The sequence below is a fragment of the Hetaerina americana genome, unplaced genomic scaffold (genome assembly GCF_022747635.1).
Source record: "Hetaerina americana unplaced genomic scaffold, ioHetAmer1.1.p SCAF_15, whole genome shotgun sequence".
NCBI lineage: Eukaryota > Metazoa > Arthropoda > Insecta > Odonata > Calopterygidae > Hetaerina > Hetaerina americana.
Window position 1 is genome coordinate 2,162,236 of NW_027286625.1, and position 21,053 is coordinate 2,183,288.

The 21,053-nt window shown below is 36.9% G+C and overlaps 1 protein-coding gene across 2 annotated transcripts; it reads right to left on the bottom strand.

Annotated features, from left to right (window-relative positions):
- Nucleotides 1-26: 26 nt before the first annotated feature.
- On the bottom strand, nucleotides 27-20,401 carry Nurf-38 (Inorganic pyrophosphatase Nurf-38). 2 transcript variants are annotated; one of them, XR_011700556.1, is made up of 10 exons: nucleotides 20,229-20,401; nucleotides 20,031-20,146; nucleotides 19,836-19,955; nucleotides 17,769-17,855; nucleotides 16,537-16,600; nucleotides 16,393-16,455; nucleotides 15,219-15,432; nucleotides 12,838-12,947; nucleotides 8,976-9,134; nucleotides 27-259 (listed from the first exon to the last, which is right to left on the bottom strand). XR_011700556.1 is itself a non-coding variant. In XM_071583770.1 (9 exons), the coding sequence occupies exons 1-9, from the start codon at nucleotides 20,398-20,400 to the stop codon at nucleotides 228-230; spliced, it is 978 nt and encodes a 325-aa protein (XP_071439871.1). In that variant the 5' UTR covers nucleotide 20,401; the 3' UTR covers nucleotides 27-227. The 2 variants fall into 2 exon arrangements, 1 of the variants encoding a protein (XP_071439871.1); XM_071583770.1 differs by lacking the exon at nucleotides 8,976-9,134.
- Between the last annotated feature and the right edge of the window lie 652 nt (nucleotides 20,402-21,053).

Here is a 21,053-nt window from a genome sequence, read left to right on the forward strand (position 1 = left end):
ATGCATTTATTTCCTTTCAAGACAAATTTTGGACAAGGGATGTTTACAGTTGAACCAGATAGTTTTTATGCCTTAACGCTGTTTAAATTCTTCACATTTCCTTTACTTATTCCATTGGAACTTTTTATATATATTCCATGGGAACATAACTGAGTATTGGTTAAACTTATTAACATATGTGCATCCCATTTCTCATAGATTTTCATAAATGCTGACAGCTTTCACATTCACTTCAGCACGATATGGTGCCACTTGTTCACTGAAAAGTAAAATTAATGACATGAATTAGAAATTTTTGCAAGTTATTCATCATTTGATATTATTCATTGCCAAAGTTATATATAATGCATAAGAATTGAAATGACGTTAATATAATTATAAATTAATGGCCACATTTTATTAGCTCTTTAAACATGAAAATGTCTTTAAAGATCCGCTGACCAAGGTATTTTGTCAGAGATTAATCGCAATCCACTACAGATGAATAAGTTACAATTTAAGCTAATGCATTTTACCTCAGGTTTTTAATGAACAGACACTACAAATTACTTTCCAAATAGTGGAATTCCTTAGGATATGCTCAATGGAAGAGATGTCACTTGAAGGCTGTATAAAACTGCTCAAAAGTATTGAGCACTTTATGCAGGTAAGTTTCTACCTTAAGGAATGCCCTTTTCACTGCTACATGTATTGATACTTTTTTCTTAAATGTTATGGCCCAACTGACTAAACAAACTTTTCGGTGCTTTCTCTTAAGTTTTATGCCGGCTATGCAAAGTTTCAAAAATGAGTTCTTATCCCACTTTAACATGAAATTTTTAAGGACGTTCTGTGGATTCTCAATATAATGAGCACACAATATATAAATTATCAATCATAATATACAGAGTTATTCTTAATGATGGCAATTTCATATTAACTTATATAGTGGAACCTTGTGATGATCATAATTTGTTCCAGCATCCTCCATGTAAAGTGAAACGCTAGTTAAACAAATTTTTTTCCCAAATAAATCAATTTAAAATAAGATAATGCATTAAAAGCCATCAAAATCAATTATATAAAAGTTCAACTCAAATAAAATTATAAAAATGTTAAGGATCTTGAATCATCTTCATTTATTCTTTTTTTAAAGAATTAACCAACTTAGAATGCAAATTTGATTTGTAAAAAAAAGAATTGAAATAATGTTTATTATTTATAATGTAATGCAAATGCCTTTTTCCTAGAAAGCTATCTAGAGACAAAATTTGTAAAACTGTGGCACAGCATATTCATTAAATAAATTTGTAGTGTGCATATCCACTACCTTATTACTTATTAAGGTGATCCTTCTCGATGTATATATAATGCCGCAGTTTCCCATGCTCCATGACCTTTACATTGCATTTAGCCTGCTCTTCAGAACTTCATACTTCTTGAAAGCTCATGGAGGTTCTGATTGATAAACAAGCAGGGGTTTACTTTTCAAATCATCACTTGCATTGGCACAAAATAGAAGTGTGACATGGCCTTTAATTGGCTTGTGAGCATGCCATGAATTCTCCTCTGCTATTAAAGAGATTTGCTTTTGCACCTTTTCCTAGTCCTCTGCTGCTTTAGCGTCTGAGCTCACTCCTTCACCATGCCTCACAACTCTGAATTCTTCTCTTAAACTTCTCAAACCACCCACTTCCCTAGCATATTTCTTTGGCCATTGATGATCCTTGGGTCTTTTTAACAAAGTCAGCGGAAATCACTTTTGCTTTCTCACTAATTATGTTCTCATTAATATTTAATATCTAATTGCTTTACATTTATCCAAATGAGAAGCAACATTTCAAAATTTGCTAAGAATACATAACCGTTTCATACATATAATAGTCACCTTTAAAGCATCTATCTCCTTAATTTTGTTCTTGTTCTTAAAGATATTGCAAATCGTTGATGGAGACCAATTATATACGCATGATATATCAGCCATGCTCACACCTTGTTTTCATTGCTTTTACTTTCCATTTCTAGGATTATATTTATTTTCTTATGGCTGCCTACTTGTGGCTTTTCTTTGGAACATTTTTTTAACTACACAAAAAATATTAAACTTAGCAAAAAAAATCACAAATGATGTGTTTGGTGACAAGTTTGAAAAAATGTGCAATTACTAGCAACACTTAAATGCTAGCAGAATAAGTGCATAGCACAAACTGGAGCAGCAGGTGTGCAATACTTCTAGGAATCTCCCTCTTCTCATCACTAACAATGTGAAAAGTCACTCGTAATGCAAGTCATATTTGGTAAAAATATTTTTGCAAATTATGTGAAGTTCCACTGTAGCTAATTCCTATGACTTCAGGATAAAGCAGTGGTTACTGGGGTATTTCACATCACATTCTGGCAAACTATTAATAATCAATTTCATGCATTTTTATTCCTATACATCATTTTAATTTCATAAAAATTTTAATGATTGCATTCAAATTTGATTGTTTGATACCACAAACATAGCACATGGTTTTCTAAAAGTATGCATTATGATTTGCAAAGGTTGTTAATGTAATTCATTAATGCAAAAATTTTAAACTTAGTGATTACACATGCAAAACTCATTTTGCAACAGGTAATGCCATACTTATGAATTCTAGTACCAGCAAAAATTCTGCCTACTCTTTACATTGCTAATGTGATGACCATTACATAGGTTATGGAAAAGAACCACTGAACTAACAGACTAATGTGAACAAATTAGAAACATATCAATTCAATCCTATCCATTGCTTGGTATTTTTATCACAATCCAGACCTAAGCAATATATGCATGAATGCATATCTTCTCATTTCACTGTAATTACATGTGATGCCAATACGACCTTATGTAGTATATAATTTGGCTGCTAAACTAATAAATCCTATTGAAAAGGGCTAGAAATACAAAAAAGTACTGCCATGGTGAAATAGGCAAGTATGGTACATAGATATTTCAAGAGAGCTAAATATTCTTGACTAGAAATTGACCAAGATAGCCCTTTTCTTCAATCAAACAAAGCTTAAACACACATCCCCATGGTACATAAGTACACTAACAAATAAGTCTAGAATATGACACGCAAACAAAAATATGCAATTCAATGAACTAATATTCGCAAAGGGTCTTCTATCTTGCTTTTCGTATGCATGCACTTGTGGTTAAAAAATATTTAAAATTAACTCTCAATTCCCTGTGCTACTCACTCAAATTTAGTAAAATTACAATTGTAAAAATAATAAAATGCTTTGAAAATTAAAAAAAAAAATACTAGTTTGAAATACCTGGGCTTTATTATTAGTTTTAATTTCACAAAATAAAAGGTTACCAATAGTGTTAAATGTTTTAATTTAACATTTTTATACTATCCATACTTTTCCATTACCATATCCCTCACATTGATTAACCCTGAGAATTCCATATTCTCTTTTAAGACAAGGAAATACAATCTTACTATACAACAAATAAGGGATTAACTATCTATGCTGCATTATTTTAATCAGTATTATATCACCATACTAATGATCCTTTTCTGAAATTTATGCTTTGCTAGTAATTTGTTTACTTCCTGGCTACGAGATGAGTTTAACTTTCTGAGAATTATACATTCTGCTATTCACTTTGTGATACTTATGAGTCCTCGTAAAACTAAAATTCCATCCTTGTAAAATGGCTGAAAAAGGGAAAAAAATACTTTCCATTGCTAAAAGTGAAAATTAACCATATGCAATGAAAATGGAGAGTCTCCATACAGGAGACATACTCCTGTACATATCCACTTATATCACGGCCATAATATCTACACATTTTGGTATCAGTCTTTTTCAACTATCCATGCTTCAACATTCATCCATTAGAATGGATAATCAGTGGTTACTGTAGTTTGCAATGGATAAAATAATTAGTACTATGCCTCCTTTCTTTGAACAAATTAAGATGTGAGCATTTAATACTACCTACTCAGTGTATCATCCCATATATAACCCAACATAGACTAGTTTCAGAAGTACAACGTGAGGGCAAATTTTAAAAAATGTTTTACTTTTCTTTAATGTATTATTAGGTTTGGCTCCCTATGCTACACCCAATACAGACCAGCTACTCACTTTCAGGAATGAAATGCTCAAAGCAATACTTCTCCCAAGGACATTCTATTGCCTTCCTCTTCCATAATAACAGAACATGCTTTGGGGCATTAATGACATTTATCATGGACCTAGGAAAAATATTCTAAGTTGTTTAAAAATCATTTCCTAGTAGCATAAAGGAATTATTTTAAAACCGCAGGAACTAGGTTTACATTAAGACTATTGATGCCAATCCATGATGATAGTTGAGTTTTCATAAAAATGGACAAAATTACAACTGATAAAAAAAACATACTCTTCACATTTCCTTTTCTTACTACCTTTTTACTAATTAACTTCATACTGCCCTATCCTTGCCTACATCTTTCATCTGTCACATTTGCACATTATTTCTAAATTTACATAGTCCCGGAGACAGCATTCATCATCTTTTAGAGTCTCTTCGACCGCACTCACTCATGATTTTCTCTGCCATGCCTTTTAAACTGTTAATCATTTCGTATGCACAGCACTCGTTTTCTAAATCCCTAATCGAAATTTTCGTGACAAGCATAACATCTTTTGCCTGATTTGTCCGGAATCTGATTATAAACCTAACATGCATTCCAATGGTATTGATGACAATGATTAGGTAATCTACCAGCTAAGGTAGGTTTTTGGATGGACAAAATTACTAATTCAACAATTTGTGACCCCCAGCAAAATCCATCATCCTACTCTATATCAGGTCCCTCTTCATCTCTGAGTACTTTCTTCCTCCCTTCATCCCATCCAATATCCTTATCCTGTTCCTTCCCTTTCCTCGTTTGCCTAACATTCTCCCCTCAGTCACATACTGACATTGTTTCCACTATTTTTGTTAATTGCTAGAACCTGCAAACAGTTAAGCCTACACCACACACAAACTACTAATAAGAAGATCATCTTAATTTAAAATTATAATTTTACATGTTGGATCGTAGTCTTCCGTGGCGTTCAGGATTCGTGGATGTCTCCATTTTCCGGGTTCCCGCCGCGTTGGTTGTCATGGTTGACGACAGTTTCGCCTGGATTCCACCAGGCGTCTTCAGGTCGAAGTGCCGATATCATTTTGGCTGCGCTTATATAGCCCTCGCTCTCTCGCTGCTGCGTTGTGATTGGTTGGTTTCTGGAACACTCTCTTCCAGGCGTTCGTCAGGTGGTAACCGTCTTCCCGGTTGAAATTTCTCGGCGTTTTTGTGATCTCAATTGATTCTCTAATCAGCCGAGGATAGTATCTTTTTTCCTTGGTGATTATCTCGGCTTCGTCAAATTTGATGTCGTGTCCGGGTTCGCTCCAGGCATGCTCGGCGACTGCTGATAGGCTGAATTTCTTATTCTTCGTTGCCCTCTTGTGTTCTTGCAGGCGGGTCTTCATGGACCTGCATGTCTCGCCGATATACGATTTGCCGCAAGAGCAAGGCACGCGGTACACACCTTCGAGAAGACCTTTCGGGATCTTGTCCTTGGGCCTTGGAATTATCTGGCTTATTTTGGACACGCAGTTAAATCTTGTGACAATGTCTTTCTTCTTCAGGACCCTCGAGATCTTTTCGCTTGTGCCGGCGACGTAGGGGATGATGGCATAGGTTCCTGGCTTGTCAGTTTGATGTTTCTCCTTGTCGGGTGTCTGGTGGCGTTTTTCCACTTTAGCGGTCCTTTCCAACGCTGCCAAGACACCAACACTCTACCGTGCTGTGTGGAAGTAAAGCATCACCTCAACACCAAGGCCGCCAGAAGAATTCTCCGCCGGACCAGCGAGGCACTACTCAGGGAACGGGTACGGCACACACGCCACTCCCTCCACCTGTGCTCGGAAGAACTTCTACGAATTCATCTGGAATTGGGCGCCAAACTCAACGCCACTGATTGGGACACAATAGAGACAATAACCCACGACTCATCCCGGAATACTGAAACTGCAGTGCGGGAGACGCAGATCAGGAAATTCGAAAAACTATCCGACCGACAACATCCCAGCAGTTTGGGTCATGGCCCCGAAAAGGACCGTTCAGTCATCAACTTTACGGACTACCAACTGACCAATGCTCACATCTCGATTTTATCGAAAGGACTGAATTTCGCTATTGCTCCAACGAAAATACCAAAGGAAGAAATCGTCACAGAAGTGGAATATGCCATCCGGAAGCTTCCGAAGGGAGACGCCGATGAAATTAGAGAAGATGTTGCCCGCATTCTCCGGAACGCAAGACCACCCAAAATGAACATCACGGGAGCCGAACGACGAGCCTTATCCGATCTCCGCGGGAACGAAAACATTCTCATACTCCCAGCGGACAAGGGAAACTCCACGGTCCTCATGAAGAGAGGTGACTACGAAATGAAGATTTCCCGTATGCTGGAAGACTCCACTTACAGAAAACTTCGTTCGGATCCCACTGCAAAAGCGGAGCGAGACACCAGGGCGCTGATAAAGAATTCTACCATTCCACGGGAACATCAAACACGTCTGTTCCCATCTGCGGCCAAGCCACCAAGACTATATGGATTACCCAAAGTCCACAAAGAAGGGGTGCCCCTCAGGCCAATAGTCAGCCAAATAGACGGACCAACCTATAGACTGTCCAAATACTTAGCACAGTCACTTCAACCTTACGTCGGACAAACCTCATCTTTCGTGAGAGACTCCACTCATTTCATCGAAATATTGAAGAAGATTACTATCAGCCCCAACGACATCTTAGTCAGCTTCGACGTTGCATCACTCTTCACAAACGTCCCAATTCAAGAATCGGTGGACATCATCAAAGAGCTCACAAAATCCGGCATTCCAGAGGATCATCCGCAGCTGATAGAGTACTGCCTACGGAACTCCTACTTCCTTTGGAGCGGGAGTTTCTTCGAACAACGCGAAGGAGCGGCAATGGGCTCACCCCTATCCCCGGTGATAGCAGACATCTATATGGAAAAATTCGAACAAACGGCGATCAAATCCCATGATAAAAAACCAAAGTTATGGCTAAGATACGTGGATGACACGTTCGTAATTTGGCCACATGGACCTGAAGAACTGCAGAGATTCCTGGAGCACCTCAACTCTCAGCATCCGGCAATACAATTCACTATGGAGACCGAAAAAGACAACCAAATCCCGTTTTTGGACATAATGGTGAAGAGGAGGACCAACGGGAGTATCGGCCACTCAGTATACAGGAAGGCCACCCATACTGACCGCTACCTGAACGCCCACTCACATCATCACCCGTCCCAGAAGGCATCACTCGTGGCAACACTCCTGCATCGCGCATACAAACTTTCGGATGCAGAATCATTGGCCAAGGAAAAGGAACATTTGATGACGGCACTGAAGATAAATGGATACAAAGAAGAATTGGTCCTGAAAAGGACCGCTAAAGTGGAAAAACGCCACCAGACACCCGACAAGGAGAAACATCAAACTGACAAGCCAGGAACCTATGCCATCATCCCCTACGTCGCCGGCACAAGCGAAAAGATCTCGAGGGTCCTGAAGAAGAAAGACATTGTCACAAGATTTAACTGCGTGTCCAAAATAAGCCAGATAATTCCAAGGCCCAAGGACAAGATCCCGAAAGGTCTTCTCGAAGGTGTGTACCGCGTGCCTTGCTCTTGCGGCAAATCGTATATCGGCGAGACATGCAGGTCCATGAAGACCCGCCTGCAAGAACACAAGAGGGCAACGAAGAATAAGAAATTCAGCCTATCAGCAGTCGCCGAGCATGCCTGGAGCGAACCCGGACACGACATCAAATTTGACGAAGCCGAGATAATCACCAAGGAAAAAAGATACTATCCTCGGCTGATTAGAGAATCAATTGAGATCACAAAAACGCCGAGAAATTTCAACCGGGAAGACGGTTACCACCTGACGAACGCCTGGAAGAGAGTGTTCCAGAAACCAACCAATCACAACGCAGCAGCGAGAGAGCGAGGGCTATATAAGCGCAGCCAAAATGATATCGGCACTTCGACCTGAAGACGCCTGGTGGAATCCAGGCGAAACTGTCGTCAACCATGACAACCAACGCGGCGGGAACCCGGAAAATGGAGACATCCACGAATATAATTTTACATTTTTAACTTAAAAAAATTCAGCCCTTTGCCATGATGGCCACTCAGCTGGGAAAAGTATGGACCAGTTCAATCTCTTAAAATAATTGGGAATGCGTGGAAAAAAGAGCCAATTAATTTGCAGTCAGTTATTTGATATTCAAAATGAGAATATGACAAAGCACTGGGCAATTCCCAGCTTGTAACAATCCCCCTTTTGGTTGCAAAATATTCGAGTTTGCTGAAGTCCAAAGTGACTGCTGGTCATGGCACAAACCAATACTATAGTAGGACATATTTCGTTGATACCAAAGACATTAGGAGGAATTAAGGATATTGCAAATGACAAAATACTAAATCAGTTCCAAGCACTGGAGAAAAATATGGCATAATAATCAGGAATCATAATTTAGAAATGAGGGGCTACCATGTTTTCCCAAATTTTTCAAGGTAGTGAGTATTTCCCAATGTTTGCAACTGAATGGTTGTCTAGTATACAGATACACCACTGAATTTTCTGGTAGCTTATAGTCTGGCACATTTTAATTTGGACACACTTAGTGAACATTTTGAATTTCCATAACCTACCAACTTGGATCTAGGAATGGATTTCAGGGTATGAATCATTGAATTTAATATGCTATTACTAATTGTTTATATCTCTAAAAATCTATTAAGCTTTAGAGATATTAGAGCTCTATAATAGTTTGCTCATGTATGCATTACTGAATTATTATTACACGATCTCAGTTACTTTATTGAAACAATCTGGCACAGTCCCAGAACAAATAATTCCAGAAAATTTGGGAGTGTACCTGTTTGATGATTTGCCTCTCATCCATTTTCTCAACATGATCAAACCAGCAATGCACATTTCATACTTGTCTATTTAAATTGCTTCAATCCAGTCTTTCACATTCCATTAATTCTTCACCCTAATTCTCATATTTTTGCTGCAAGCATTCTAATTTTACCTGAAGGCAAGTACATAAAATATTATAAATATTAGCCTTTAGTGTAAAAATGCAGAAACATCAGTGTTTTACGCAAAATACTTCTTCACACAGTTAGTAATTAAGCATGTTGAAAGCAGAAATTAAGTTAAAATAAGGAAGGATTATGGTACAATTGCACATAATTACACTAGCATTCAACATTAACAGCAATGAGAACAATACATATTTGCAATAATAAGATTCTAACAATGAAAATAAAATAGACTGAGTGGCAAATAAAGTATTTGGGTGAATGGGTCAAGAGAGACATCTATTATCTATTAATCACGTTTCAGGCGTGATATGGTGGAATATCATGATTAATTAAATATAGCAATTTTCCACAAAAATAAAGTTAAATGCGACCGGTTTCAATGTTACTACATCACCTGAATGAACTGTCACCTGATGATGATGTAGTAACATTGAAACCGGTCACATTAAACTTTATTTTTGAGGAAAATTACTATTTTTAATTAACCTATTAATGAAACTTAAAAGAGGAGGAGAGAGAAACTTATTTAACACATCCTGAATGAGCTAGTTTACAGCAGAACATAATTTAAGGTAAAAAAGAAGGAAAAAATTAAATTTAAAGGCAAAGGACAAATTATGACAAGCAAATGATGAAAGATTTCAGTGCAAGGAGTTACAAGGGACTTGAGCTCTGCTAAAAACCAATCTTTGGGTGGATAACCAATGACCATGTGCATTCCCTCTGTAGCCACATCATACCTGTAATCATGCCCATCCCTTTATTCTAAGATTTTTACTGCATGTTCCTAGGTATTCCTTCATTTTTATTAATTTGAAAGTTTCAAAATTTTACTTTTGCACTCTCCTACACCTTTTGAATTATAAATTGCATTTCACAACACCTTAATTTATGCTCAAATCTATATCCAATATTAGGAAGCTGTGTAAATTAATGACAATATTTCTAAATCTATATCTAATCACTATTCCAATGAAACCTATCTGTTTCTCCCAGTATTTTTCATGCTTACTTGCTTGAGATGTTGTTTGAACTTGATTTCAGTTATTATCAAGCTATTTCTCCTACAAAACACTCATGGCTGTCACTTGTTATTTCTAGACAGCTACCTCCTACCTACCTCTTCCTTGGTCAATCACAAGTGTTCTGATCCCTCATCACTAGCAGACGTTACCTTCCTGGCATGTTCCCAATAATTCCTTCTAATTGGTTATACACAGTTTACTACTTCCTCCTGGAGGCATGTACATTTAGATCATCACTACATTTATTGGGTCTGATCAGACTTCTACCACCAAAATCTATCATTCACCCACTTACCATCCACTACACTTCTACCCACTTAATTACTCAATACCACGGCTAAAAGATATTGACCACCTCCTGCCTGCTTCAAATTACTAGTTATCACCACTCCAGTTATTTGCCATGGCTATCCATCTCACACACACCCAAAATATTGTCAACTTTTATTTGATCTTTTTTGAAAGGCATTGAATTTGAAAACTAAAGCATGAAATGATCAATATTGTGCTCATAATATGACTACAATTTCATAACTTCTTATATTATGTACAAAAATTTGAACCATGTGCAATTATATTTATGAGGATGATTGATTTTTACTGTCATCAATGACTATTTGCCTACTGCTTTTATTTAGATTTATGTGCCTGTCTGGTATCACATGCTTAATTTTGCAGGAACTCCCAACTTATTATGATAGTCAAGAGTAAGTTCTAGCAGTTTATCTTCATGAAGTTATTATGCCTGAACTCCTTGAAAGTTTTTCTAAACGTAACTGAAAGATTTATACTGTATGCCAAGTAGTATCTTACATAAATCTGGAAGTTATTCTTATGTACATGCTCCATTTCTAATAAAATTCAGGAATAAAACAGTTAAAAACCTGTGTTTTGGAAATAAAATTACCTAAATCCTTGAAATTACTAGCCAAACCATCTTGATTTGAGATTGAAAAATAGTTTTTACATATTTATTCTGGAGACTGAAAGAGCAACTTGATGTGATAATGTACATGGACCATTATGAAAGTAATGCTCATGAGTTTATAGTGTCGCAACTATCCATAGCAGTGTGGTAAAACCGGTTGGGAAATGTGGTGGGGGGTCTCTCCTTCCAATGCAGCCAGTTGCCAGTTTGCTCCGAATAGTCTGAGCAAAAAGACGTGCCACCAGGTGAAGTGTATTTTTCAACTTTATAACACGATGCGATGGTGTGCTCGCTTGAGCAGTGATACACCATCAAGTTTTGCAAGCAACTTGGAGAAGAATGCAACCAAAACATTCCATATGCTTCAAGAGTCCTTCAAGGGTGACTGCATTTCAAGGCCACAGTCTGGGAGATGGTACAAGGCATACGATGAGGGCCAGGAATAGGTCGCCAACGAACCCCATTCTAGATGCCCAAAAGCAGCCAGAACCAACGAAAATGTGAATCTAGTTCACAAAGTTTTGTGCTTCGACCATCGATTGAGCATCTAGCAAATGGCTGACACCCCACACAAGACCACATCTGCAGTACATGGGATAATGACCAAGGATCTGGAAATGCGCAAGGTCTGCTCGAAGCTTGTGCCTTAAGTGCTTCCATACGTCCTTCATCATTACCAACTTCAAGGCCCGGAGCACCCCATGAATCCCCCAGCCCCCTTACAGTCCTGACTTGGCTCCATGTGATTTTTTTTGTTTCCCCGACTGAGGAGAGAGCTGAAAGAAAAGCATTGAGAGACCGTGGAAAACATCCAAAAGCATTTTACAACATTCCTGAAAGACATTCCTGTCCAGGAGTAACAGGGTGCCTTCCAGGCATGGCAGACATGTCTCCACAAGTGTACTGATGCAGAGGGAGATTATTTTGAAGAATTTTAAGCATTTGTCCAAGTACGATGAATAAATCTTTTTTTCTAGGAGAAATAAATCAAATCATGAGCATTACTTTCATAATGGGCCCATTGCTTAATAATAAATGTATGTACAGAGAGATTGTAGTACAGCTGTGTAGTGCTATTTAGAATGGAAATTATTCTGTAAATTCACTTCCTTATTTTGAGGGTTTCCTCAAATCAAGATATCCATCACAGCCTTCTTATTTTCACTCCTTAGCTCTTTATCAGACACTAAGTAAGGGGGGATCGAGATGGTGTGGTGGTACTGACTTCCCATCCAGAGTAGCCATTCATTGGATGGGACGTTAAGCTGCCTTGGCACCTTTTGTTAAGGGTAGGCTAATGCCAACGTCGGGTTTCTCTCCACCCTTCAACCTTTCCTGTTCATCCCTAATGGCGCAAATAACCTTAGCTATCAGTCACTTTCCCTAAATACTACTACTACTAAGTTAGATTAAATTTTCAGGTTCCAATCCTCGACTTATGTCAAACTCTTTACAGTTCATTCTAACTGAAATATATTACAATTAACTTTGCATTAAGACATTTAAAAAATGAGCTGTTTAAAATAAATAATTGTGCCAAGAAATTTTTGGTATTTAAAAATGTATCAGGCATTACTAGGTAAGTTTGTTTAATTTTGAAGTAATGAGGTGCACAGTTTTAACAGTACTTTATGGAAGATTAATAAGAAACTGTAAAATATAAAGTTCTTCCTGAAATTGGCCAGAACTGGCTGTTTAGAAATAAATGTTCTATTGCAGAAAAATATTTCTTACCAGTTGGGTCCAATGGTTCAGCATCGGCAGGGGGAGGGGCCTTATTGATAACTTCCTCAGCATCCCTCACACTTATTTTGAAAGCACTATCATCCACACTAACATTGGCACTGAAAGAAAAGGGAGTTTTTTCCATAAAACTACACCCACAGGTAGCAATGGCTTATCTTTAATGGCAGTAATTAAACAAGCCCAATTTTTTTTCATTTGTCAATTTGGACACCAAGCATTATCTTTTTTTGTCCTACCCCTTGAACCTAAATGATTTTTCATTGCTGTTTTCCAAATTGGGCCAATAATATTGATCAAGATCATATTTTATACTAATCTATCCATTCCATAACAGAAGATTCACCCATAGATTCTGTAATAGCATTCTGTAACCAGAGTTATGACCTAATCTTAATGAAATCATTCACTTAAGTATGAATGGCTTCCCCATATACTTTTATAAAATATAGGAGCAAATGTAAGCATAATTTTCTCTGAGATCATGACAACAGTTTAGTGAAAATACATGGGTGGTCTGAAAAGTTCTTGACCTAACAAAGATACAAGACATTTTTTCTCAAATTTTTGAGGTCTGACACTATTCAGACCACCTCGTACACTAATTCACGTACACAATGATTGAATAAACACCAACATTAGAGTTAGACAGTATTATTTAAGTGGCATTAAGTGGCAGAAAAATAACCATTCAATCACCTACACACACTAGGAAATGTCCTCCTCAAACTAGGTATTTAAGTCCTCCAATGGCAGAAAATAGCACATATTAATTCATGATACAGGAAGGAGTACCACTCATGCTCAGCAATGTTTACTGGTACAGTCTAATTGCACTAGCTTGACTGACACAGGGTAGTCTGCATTTTAGGTGGGTCAAGCCCATATTGGATGATATAGGAGGGTAATGCTTACTCAGAGTACATTTGAACAGTAATGCCAAGGAGAAAGAGTAAACAAAAAAAGAAAAGAGGCAAGTTTCCTCTCATCCACACATCTGCTCTTATACCTATGAAATGGAGCTTAGTTTCTGCAGTTTTGATTAATGATAATACTAAATGATGAGCAAAATTTGCATGTCCCATCTATCCACAGGAATAAGAAAGCTACCGCATGAACCCAAGTTTTTAATAAAATTTTTATTATTAAAATATATGAAAGACAAATTATGTGTCATATAATTGAGAAAATAACTGAAGTACTTTACAACTCCCTGGCCACTTCATCACCCTCCTTTGAAATATTCACTACAGACCGAAGGAAAATGTCACAATCGGCAGCAAATTCCTAATGGATGCAACTGAAAGGAATGGAAATTCCTCATTCTACTTCTTTGTTCACGAAAATGAGGGCTTCAAAAGAATTCTCTATCCCAGCCTATGGACAACCTTTTCACCAACTTACAGAAAATATGGAAGATTACCCATTCCAGTTTCAACACAAAGAATTCAATAAAATGAAAAAGCAGCAAAAATTGAGTGGTCACAAAAAATTAATTGATACCATACACAGGAGGAAGACAGCACAGATAGCAAGAAAAGTACATGGCTACAATACAGGAGAAAAAAAGACCCATGTGGTGAAAAACTATAATGGGGTTTAGCCAAGACAAAATAGGAATAGTGGAGCAAAGTAGGGTTTATGACCCTGCAGCAATGATTGCAATGTCATCTACATTGGGCTGACTGGGAGAACTTTCAACACCAAAATAAAGGAGCATCACAATTGTCTCGTAAAAACAAACATCTAAATTTGTATGACATTTAAAAGAAAACAAAAAAAACATATGTTCCAAAATCTTACATATGAAGGAAAAAGGATGATGGCTAGACTCATTAGAAGAGCTCAAAATATTATGCTGTGTGGATTCTTGATAGCGTCATCTTTTAAATTAATGTTGGAGTCACCCGCTCCCCCTTTTGCACCTCCCAAATACTCTGATGTTCCCCTCACCCAATTCTCCTTCCAAACTTAAAAATCCCCCATGCAGTTCTGCTTCACAGATGACTACACCTCTTCTTCTCCCCCATGCATACACTACCTCTCCTCTCCCACATTCCTTTCCAGCCATCTTCTATTTTTGTCTAAACTTAACCCCGTATGGGAGTTACACCGGCCAAAACAACAATTCTTTCATACATTCCCTCCCCTAGATTTTACCCAAATAAGGACCTCTATATATCTATTTAGAATACCCTCACCATCCCTTCCACTCCTTCCCCACTATCATATGTATATATTGTGCTGCTTGTAACTTTTTTCAACTTATGATACGGCACAGTGCCAAAACCATGGTTATTTTATACTTTCGACCCTTGTAACCACAGTTTATTTTTTTCTCCCATTTCTCACAATTGAAAAATTGAACTCACCATGATATTTCATGAGTATTTACTTCATTTTTGACAAGGGAAACCCAGTGTTTATGAACTTCTTCAATTATATTTAAAGCAAATTTCTTTCCTTTAGCTTCTCCATTGAAAGCAAACTGGTTCTCAGGCTTCCCATCTGGAACTTTGTAGATTTTAAACCACTCCACAGTTGCTTTAAGGAGACCAGGAAGCTTCTTCTCAATATCCTCAACATCTGGAAATTAAAACAGAAATTATAAAAGATATTTACAATAATTTCTTAGGAAAAATTAACATACTTTTTTCTCCTTTTGAATTTGTTTCATAAATTCATCTTCCTTATAAAAATTACTAAGTAAAATTAATATATTGGGTAACATATGAATTCAGAGATTAATGTAGACGGTATAATTCTTGGCATCTGATGCATATACACTTTCATACTATAAATGAAAACTTGAGTTGTTTCATTATGGGAATAACTAAAACAAATGAAACACTGAAATCCTAATTGGTATACATAGCATTTACCTGAAACTAAATTGAATGACCATCAATTTTGACCGTCTATAACTGAACAACCTTCAATGAATATGAGAAGTCATAAATAAGTAGCAAATATCTTTCAGCCTTCATCAATAATAACTTTATAAATAAGGCCATGTTGATATAGGTTGTAACTTTTTTTTTCCCCCCGTTCGAGCAGGATCGGGCAATTTATTGTTTCAATTTCAGTTTTTTTTGGGGTGCCTTATGTTTAAACCCCCAATACAATTTCGTTAATTTTACAAAATACAAAATATGAGTTACATGCCATTCCTTTCCGTTACTCTCCCCGTTCTTACTTTATCTTTTGTTGATAAATCTTTCCAATATTTTCCTAATCGGTTCCTCATGTAGGTATTGCCCAATTTGTTGGACGTTATGCAAATATCCAAGGATAGCTTCCAGTTCGCGTCTTTCCTCGGCATAAATTGGGCAATAAAGGACTCTGTGTATTGCCGTGTCCTCCTCCATCATGCATTCACACGTCCCCTCCTTTTTTTTCCCTATTTTCTTGAGGTATGATCTAAACTCCCCGTGGCCCGTTAAAATTAGCGTAATACTGTTGTAAGTTTTAAAGTAACAGGAAAAATATGCAAGCCAACAAAATCAGAAAAAGATTTACTCATTTAAAAAATATGGAAAAACATACCATTTAAATATTCTGCCAAGGGATCATTCACATCAATTGTAATTATCTTCCAGTCAGTCTCACCTAGAAAGTTGGAAATAGGTAAGCAGAATAAAAAACAAATCTAAATTACTAACCACAAAAGATAAAGACACCATAAATCACCTTCATCAATGAGAGCTAAGGCTCCGAGTACTTTTACTTGCACTACATCACCTCTATTGGCAACCTAGAAAATCAAAAGAGAAATAGTCAAAATAAAGCAGAGTTGCACCTAGTGCATATGAATTTGATGATAACACTACCAGGTATCACATATCAAATCCAATAACTATCAATAACAATGAATAAATATGATGCACTAAGTATAACTATTTACAAAGCTTGTACATTGTGAAAAATACCAGTTTTCAAATTCATTCATCATTAAATATTATGGAATTTTAACCTATGAATTATTATTTAAAAAACCATTAACACAGTAATCAACCTGAAGGTCCGTTTGGTATTTCATGGTAGAGTTCACCCAGCTCTAAGCCTGATGGCATGTGAAATTTAGACATCAGGGTAGGAGGGCCTTTCCCTGTTGCTGGTTATGGTTTCCCAGAAAGATCTGGTACCCGAAAAATTAATCACATAGCTTGGATGAAGCTGAGGGTGCCCAGAGGGACTTGCCCGGGAATCAAAGCCAGGTCCTCCAGTCATTAGTCGAAAGCTCTACCCTTGGACTACCTAGGGGATTGAGAAAGTGCAGTGGCCATTGTACTGGATTCCCACCCAGAGGGCCTGAATCCTGGCGGCATCGAATACTTTTCAGTGGTATCTCAATCCCTACTGGATGTGCTTTGTGGAGGGCACTTAGAGTGAGAACGCAGTCCGTCAGATAGGATATTAAGCTTTTACTCTTCCATTATGATTCCATTGAACTGTAAAATCACTTTTATCCCATGCAAAATCCATATTAATAAATTCTAGTCAGTTTTTATTCACCTTTGTAGGATTTCTTTGTAAAACACTTTAAAATAACTCCATTACTCTTTTCAAAATTAACTCCATTATTAAGAATCAAAATACTGGTGAGTTGCTCAACCATTTAGCCAGTAAGAGGATGTTCTGTTGTCAACTTGTTCACAGCCAATTATTGGGTATGGAATAGAGCAATAATGAGGACAAACCTTCTGTTTACCTATACAATTTTATAATATCTACCAACTGCTTACTTCCTAAACAAAAATCAATTAACGCAAGCATACTCTAAGCCTATTGTATTTAAACTGAATCCTATTGGCTTCCAAATTGTTACAGCCTACTTATCTAGGAGTACTCAATCCAGAGCCTTCTCCTAGAATCAAGGGTTGTTTTCAGGCACCATATTTTCAAAAGTCAATGACACTTACACGATAGCCAATTTCCAATACATCAATCGGGTCATTATCTCCTTTGCAGTTGGTTGACTCATCTGTTACATCTGGATTTTCCCAAGTCTGAAATGGAATTCAAAATTATATTTACCAAACTATGCACACACATAATTATTTCAGATTATTAACACAATGCTCTTTTAATCCCATCCATATGTATGCAGAAATAGATAAGGGCTTCCAAATCATTAACCAGTTCAGTTATAGGTGGAAGTAAATTATATTTTCACGACATATTACACATATCATAACAATGAAAACTGATATGCACCTATATGTTCCATTGTGTATTCATCCAAGACATACAGAATAATAAGTAAATTCATGCAGTTTATACTGCTTTCGTTAAGCCAAGTGAAAAATACCTACATTAAATAGTTTCTCAGAATATACCTTTTCTGAAAGGAAAATCTGCTTGTTATTTAATGATAGCAAGTGAGCTACATCAACTTTAGTATGCTTCCTCATTCACCAAGATTATTCTGTAGGTCCTCATTCTTCACTCTTTATACTCATGTAGTCCCTCTCATTCTCTTACATGCCCTTGTTTCAAATTACATATATTTATTTTCTTACTCATTTCTTAAGGGTCCACATCTCCATCCTATTTCATTCCAAACACTAAACAGGTTACTAATTTCTTCACTCAAATCCTCTCCCAAATAATACTCTTCTCTTTATATTTACTATATTTGCTCTAGTCACAAATCTAACTCACAGAGCATAACTTGCTTCATCCACCTCCCTTAAGGCTGGAAAGCTGTCGCATTTAATATATATTTTCCTGCTCCATATAAACTTTAATCCTGAAATATTTTTATACACTTATTACAAAGGGATTTTATAATGAGTATTCATAAAGAATTAGAAGGAGCAATCCGTAAAATCCACCAATACGGAGGTGAAAAAAGCAGTGGAATAGATAATATTACAACAGAAAGGGTTAAAATTACAGAGGAAGGCACAGTTTTGTGGGCCGTAGCATTGAAATTTATGGGGAAGCAATTATATCGAAAGATTTTTATGGTACATTTTAATCCCATACTAAAAATCAAACAAGGGTAAAACGAAAATTAGCCACATAATGCTGGAGAAGATGGCACAGTTGAAATGAGAACTTCAATAACAAGGAATACGGAGTGGGACTACTTCTGTTGCTCTGAGGATTTCAAAATATTCTACTAAAAAGAACGGTTGAAGAGGTAGAGTACTAATTAGCTATCTTGTTCAAAGCTTGTATGCAAATTTTGATGCATGAATAAGGAATTGGATAGATGACCATATCACGGTTTCTAAACATTGTATGAAGAGTTTTCATGCATACAAACTTATCTTAAAGAACTAAGTGAAGAAAAATGTATAAGATTTTAATTTTGTTCCCCTGCAGTCTTGACATCACCTATTTTGATGGAAAAACTAACGGAATGAATGGCAGAAAATTTCATAATCCATTTAATAATAGTCAGTCCGGGATGACATAGTAGTGCAGGTGGAAATCTCGTATGTCAATAGAATTCTCGAAGTAACTTATCTGGAAGCTCACCGCTGTCACTTTTTCGCAATTCAAACGACTAAGTCTGAGAAGCACTGATCATGAGTGCCACAAATTGTCAACGTGGTATTCCAGGACTAAACAAAAATTCCGCCTACCTCCGAAAATGAAATCAGAGATACTGGACGGGGTGCCCAAATTACAAGCCTCGCGCATCCTTACGTCTGAAACTATTAGATTCCTCATACAACATTCAAGAAAGTCAAGACTGCAAAACAGGAAAACACAACGATTGTCAGAATAAAATGTAAAGTAGCACGAGAGAAAGTTTTGGAAACAAAAAGAATATATTCCCGTACGATCGCCAATGTGGGAAAAGCAACAGCTGTTAAATGAGTCCTTAACAGTAAAATCGATTATTACCGTCACCAAGGTAGCATAAGTACTTAGAAACCGCGCAACACGGAAAATTTAATCTCCTAACTTCATGTCAACATTTACCGCAAAAAATATGCAACAATTTAAAATGAGATATCATAAAAAGTACATACCTGCGGAAATGCACCGTAATTCCAGATATATCCATGGTGAGGAAAGCAATTTGCAACAAAGCGAAGTTTACCTTTTTTGACGTCTTGTTTGATCGGATTCAGGGTTTCCGTTAAGCTGATCTACAAGTCGAAAGAAACAAATGTAGCAACAAACATATGTTACAATTCATGACATATTATAATTTAGACAGTTACCTCCATCTTCGCATTAGTCCATCGCGGAACTTCTACAACCATGTTCAATATACCTTTAGAAAGATCATTCCACAACGGAATGTCATGAAGGGGCGATATTGGACCAGTTTCATTCCCTAAAAAGAAAAAAACCGCAGTTGTCACGCACAGAAAGACTTATAAATTCAAGTATTAAAAGATCCTAAGGACGTTGCTTACTAAAATATAGCCGGTAGTCAGTGGAGTTAGGTGCGCCTCGCTCGACGGTTGAAAACATTTTTGATGACCTCAAGAGTGAACTACAAAATTGTAAATAAGGCCGCTTGATATGCTCGCGATAGAGTTTGAGCGAACGCGAGACGAGAAGAGAGCGTGGAACACAAGCGATCATGTCGCCATCTGCAGCTGTAGAACAAATGCGTCTCGCGGAGCGCATATTAGAAATCTTTTAAATTATGAAATCTTGATAAACACTAGACTTCTTGATCTTCGCGATCTCTCACTCTGTGAAATCAGGTTCATTTATGAATAAAACATAATTAAACTAAGTAATTATTTACAAGCAATATTTTTACTTCAAACTTGATAAGAATCCTTTTCACATTTAATTTTTAATTTTATTTGAATTTCACTGGTCCTCAGTGTCATTTTGAGTCGGCAGCAAATTTTCAAAGAGGGAAAATTATTGCGTTTATAAATAAGCACAAAATGTGTGCAAATAACTATCGGCATAAAATACAAATGCAAATATAGATATTGTTATTCTACTTACTTCTTCCGACACCAAGAGGATAGCTTCGGCATCAATCGAGTCCAATACTGTCACAGCTGAGGCAAGTTGCGTGAATATTAAAGTGATTTTCGATTTTCCCCCGCCCGTCGGCACGAAAGAGATCCCGAACTCTTGCTTCACTTTCACGTTTATTGATGTTGTCTGTTTCTACATATTTACATGCTGAAGTTAAAGAATTTTTTTCATAAATATTCTTTAATGCTTCACAAGTCATTTTCCAATTTCCGAGAACCTGATAAATAGTGGAACTT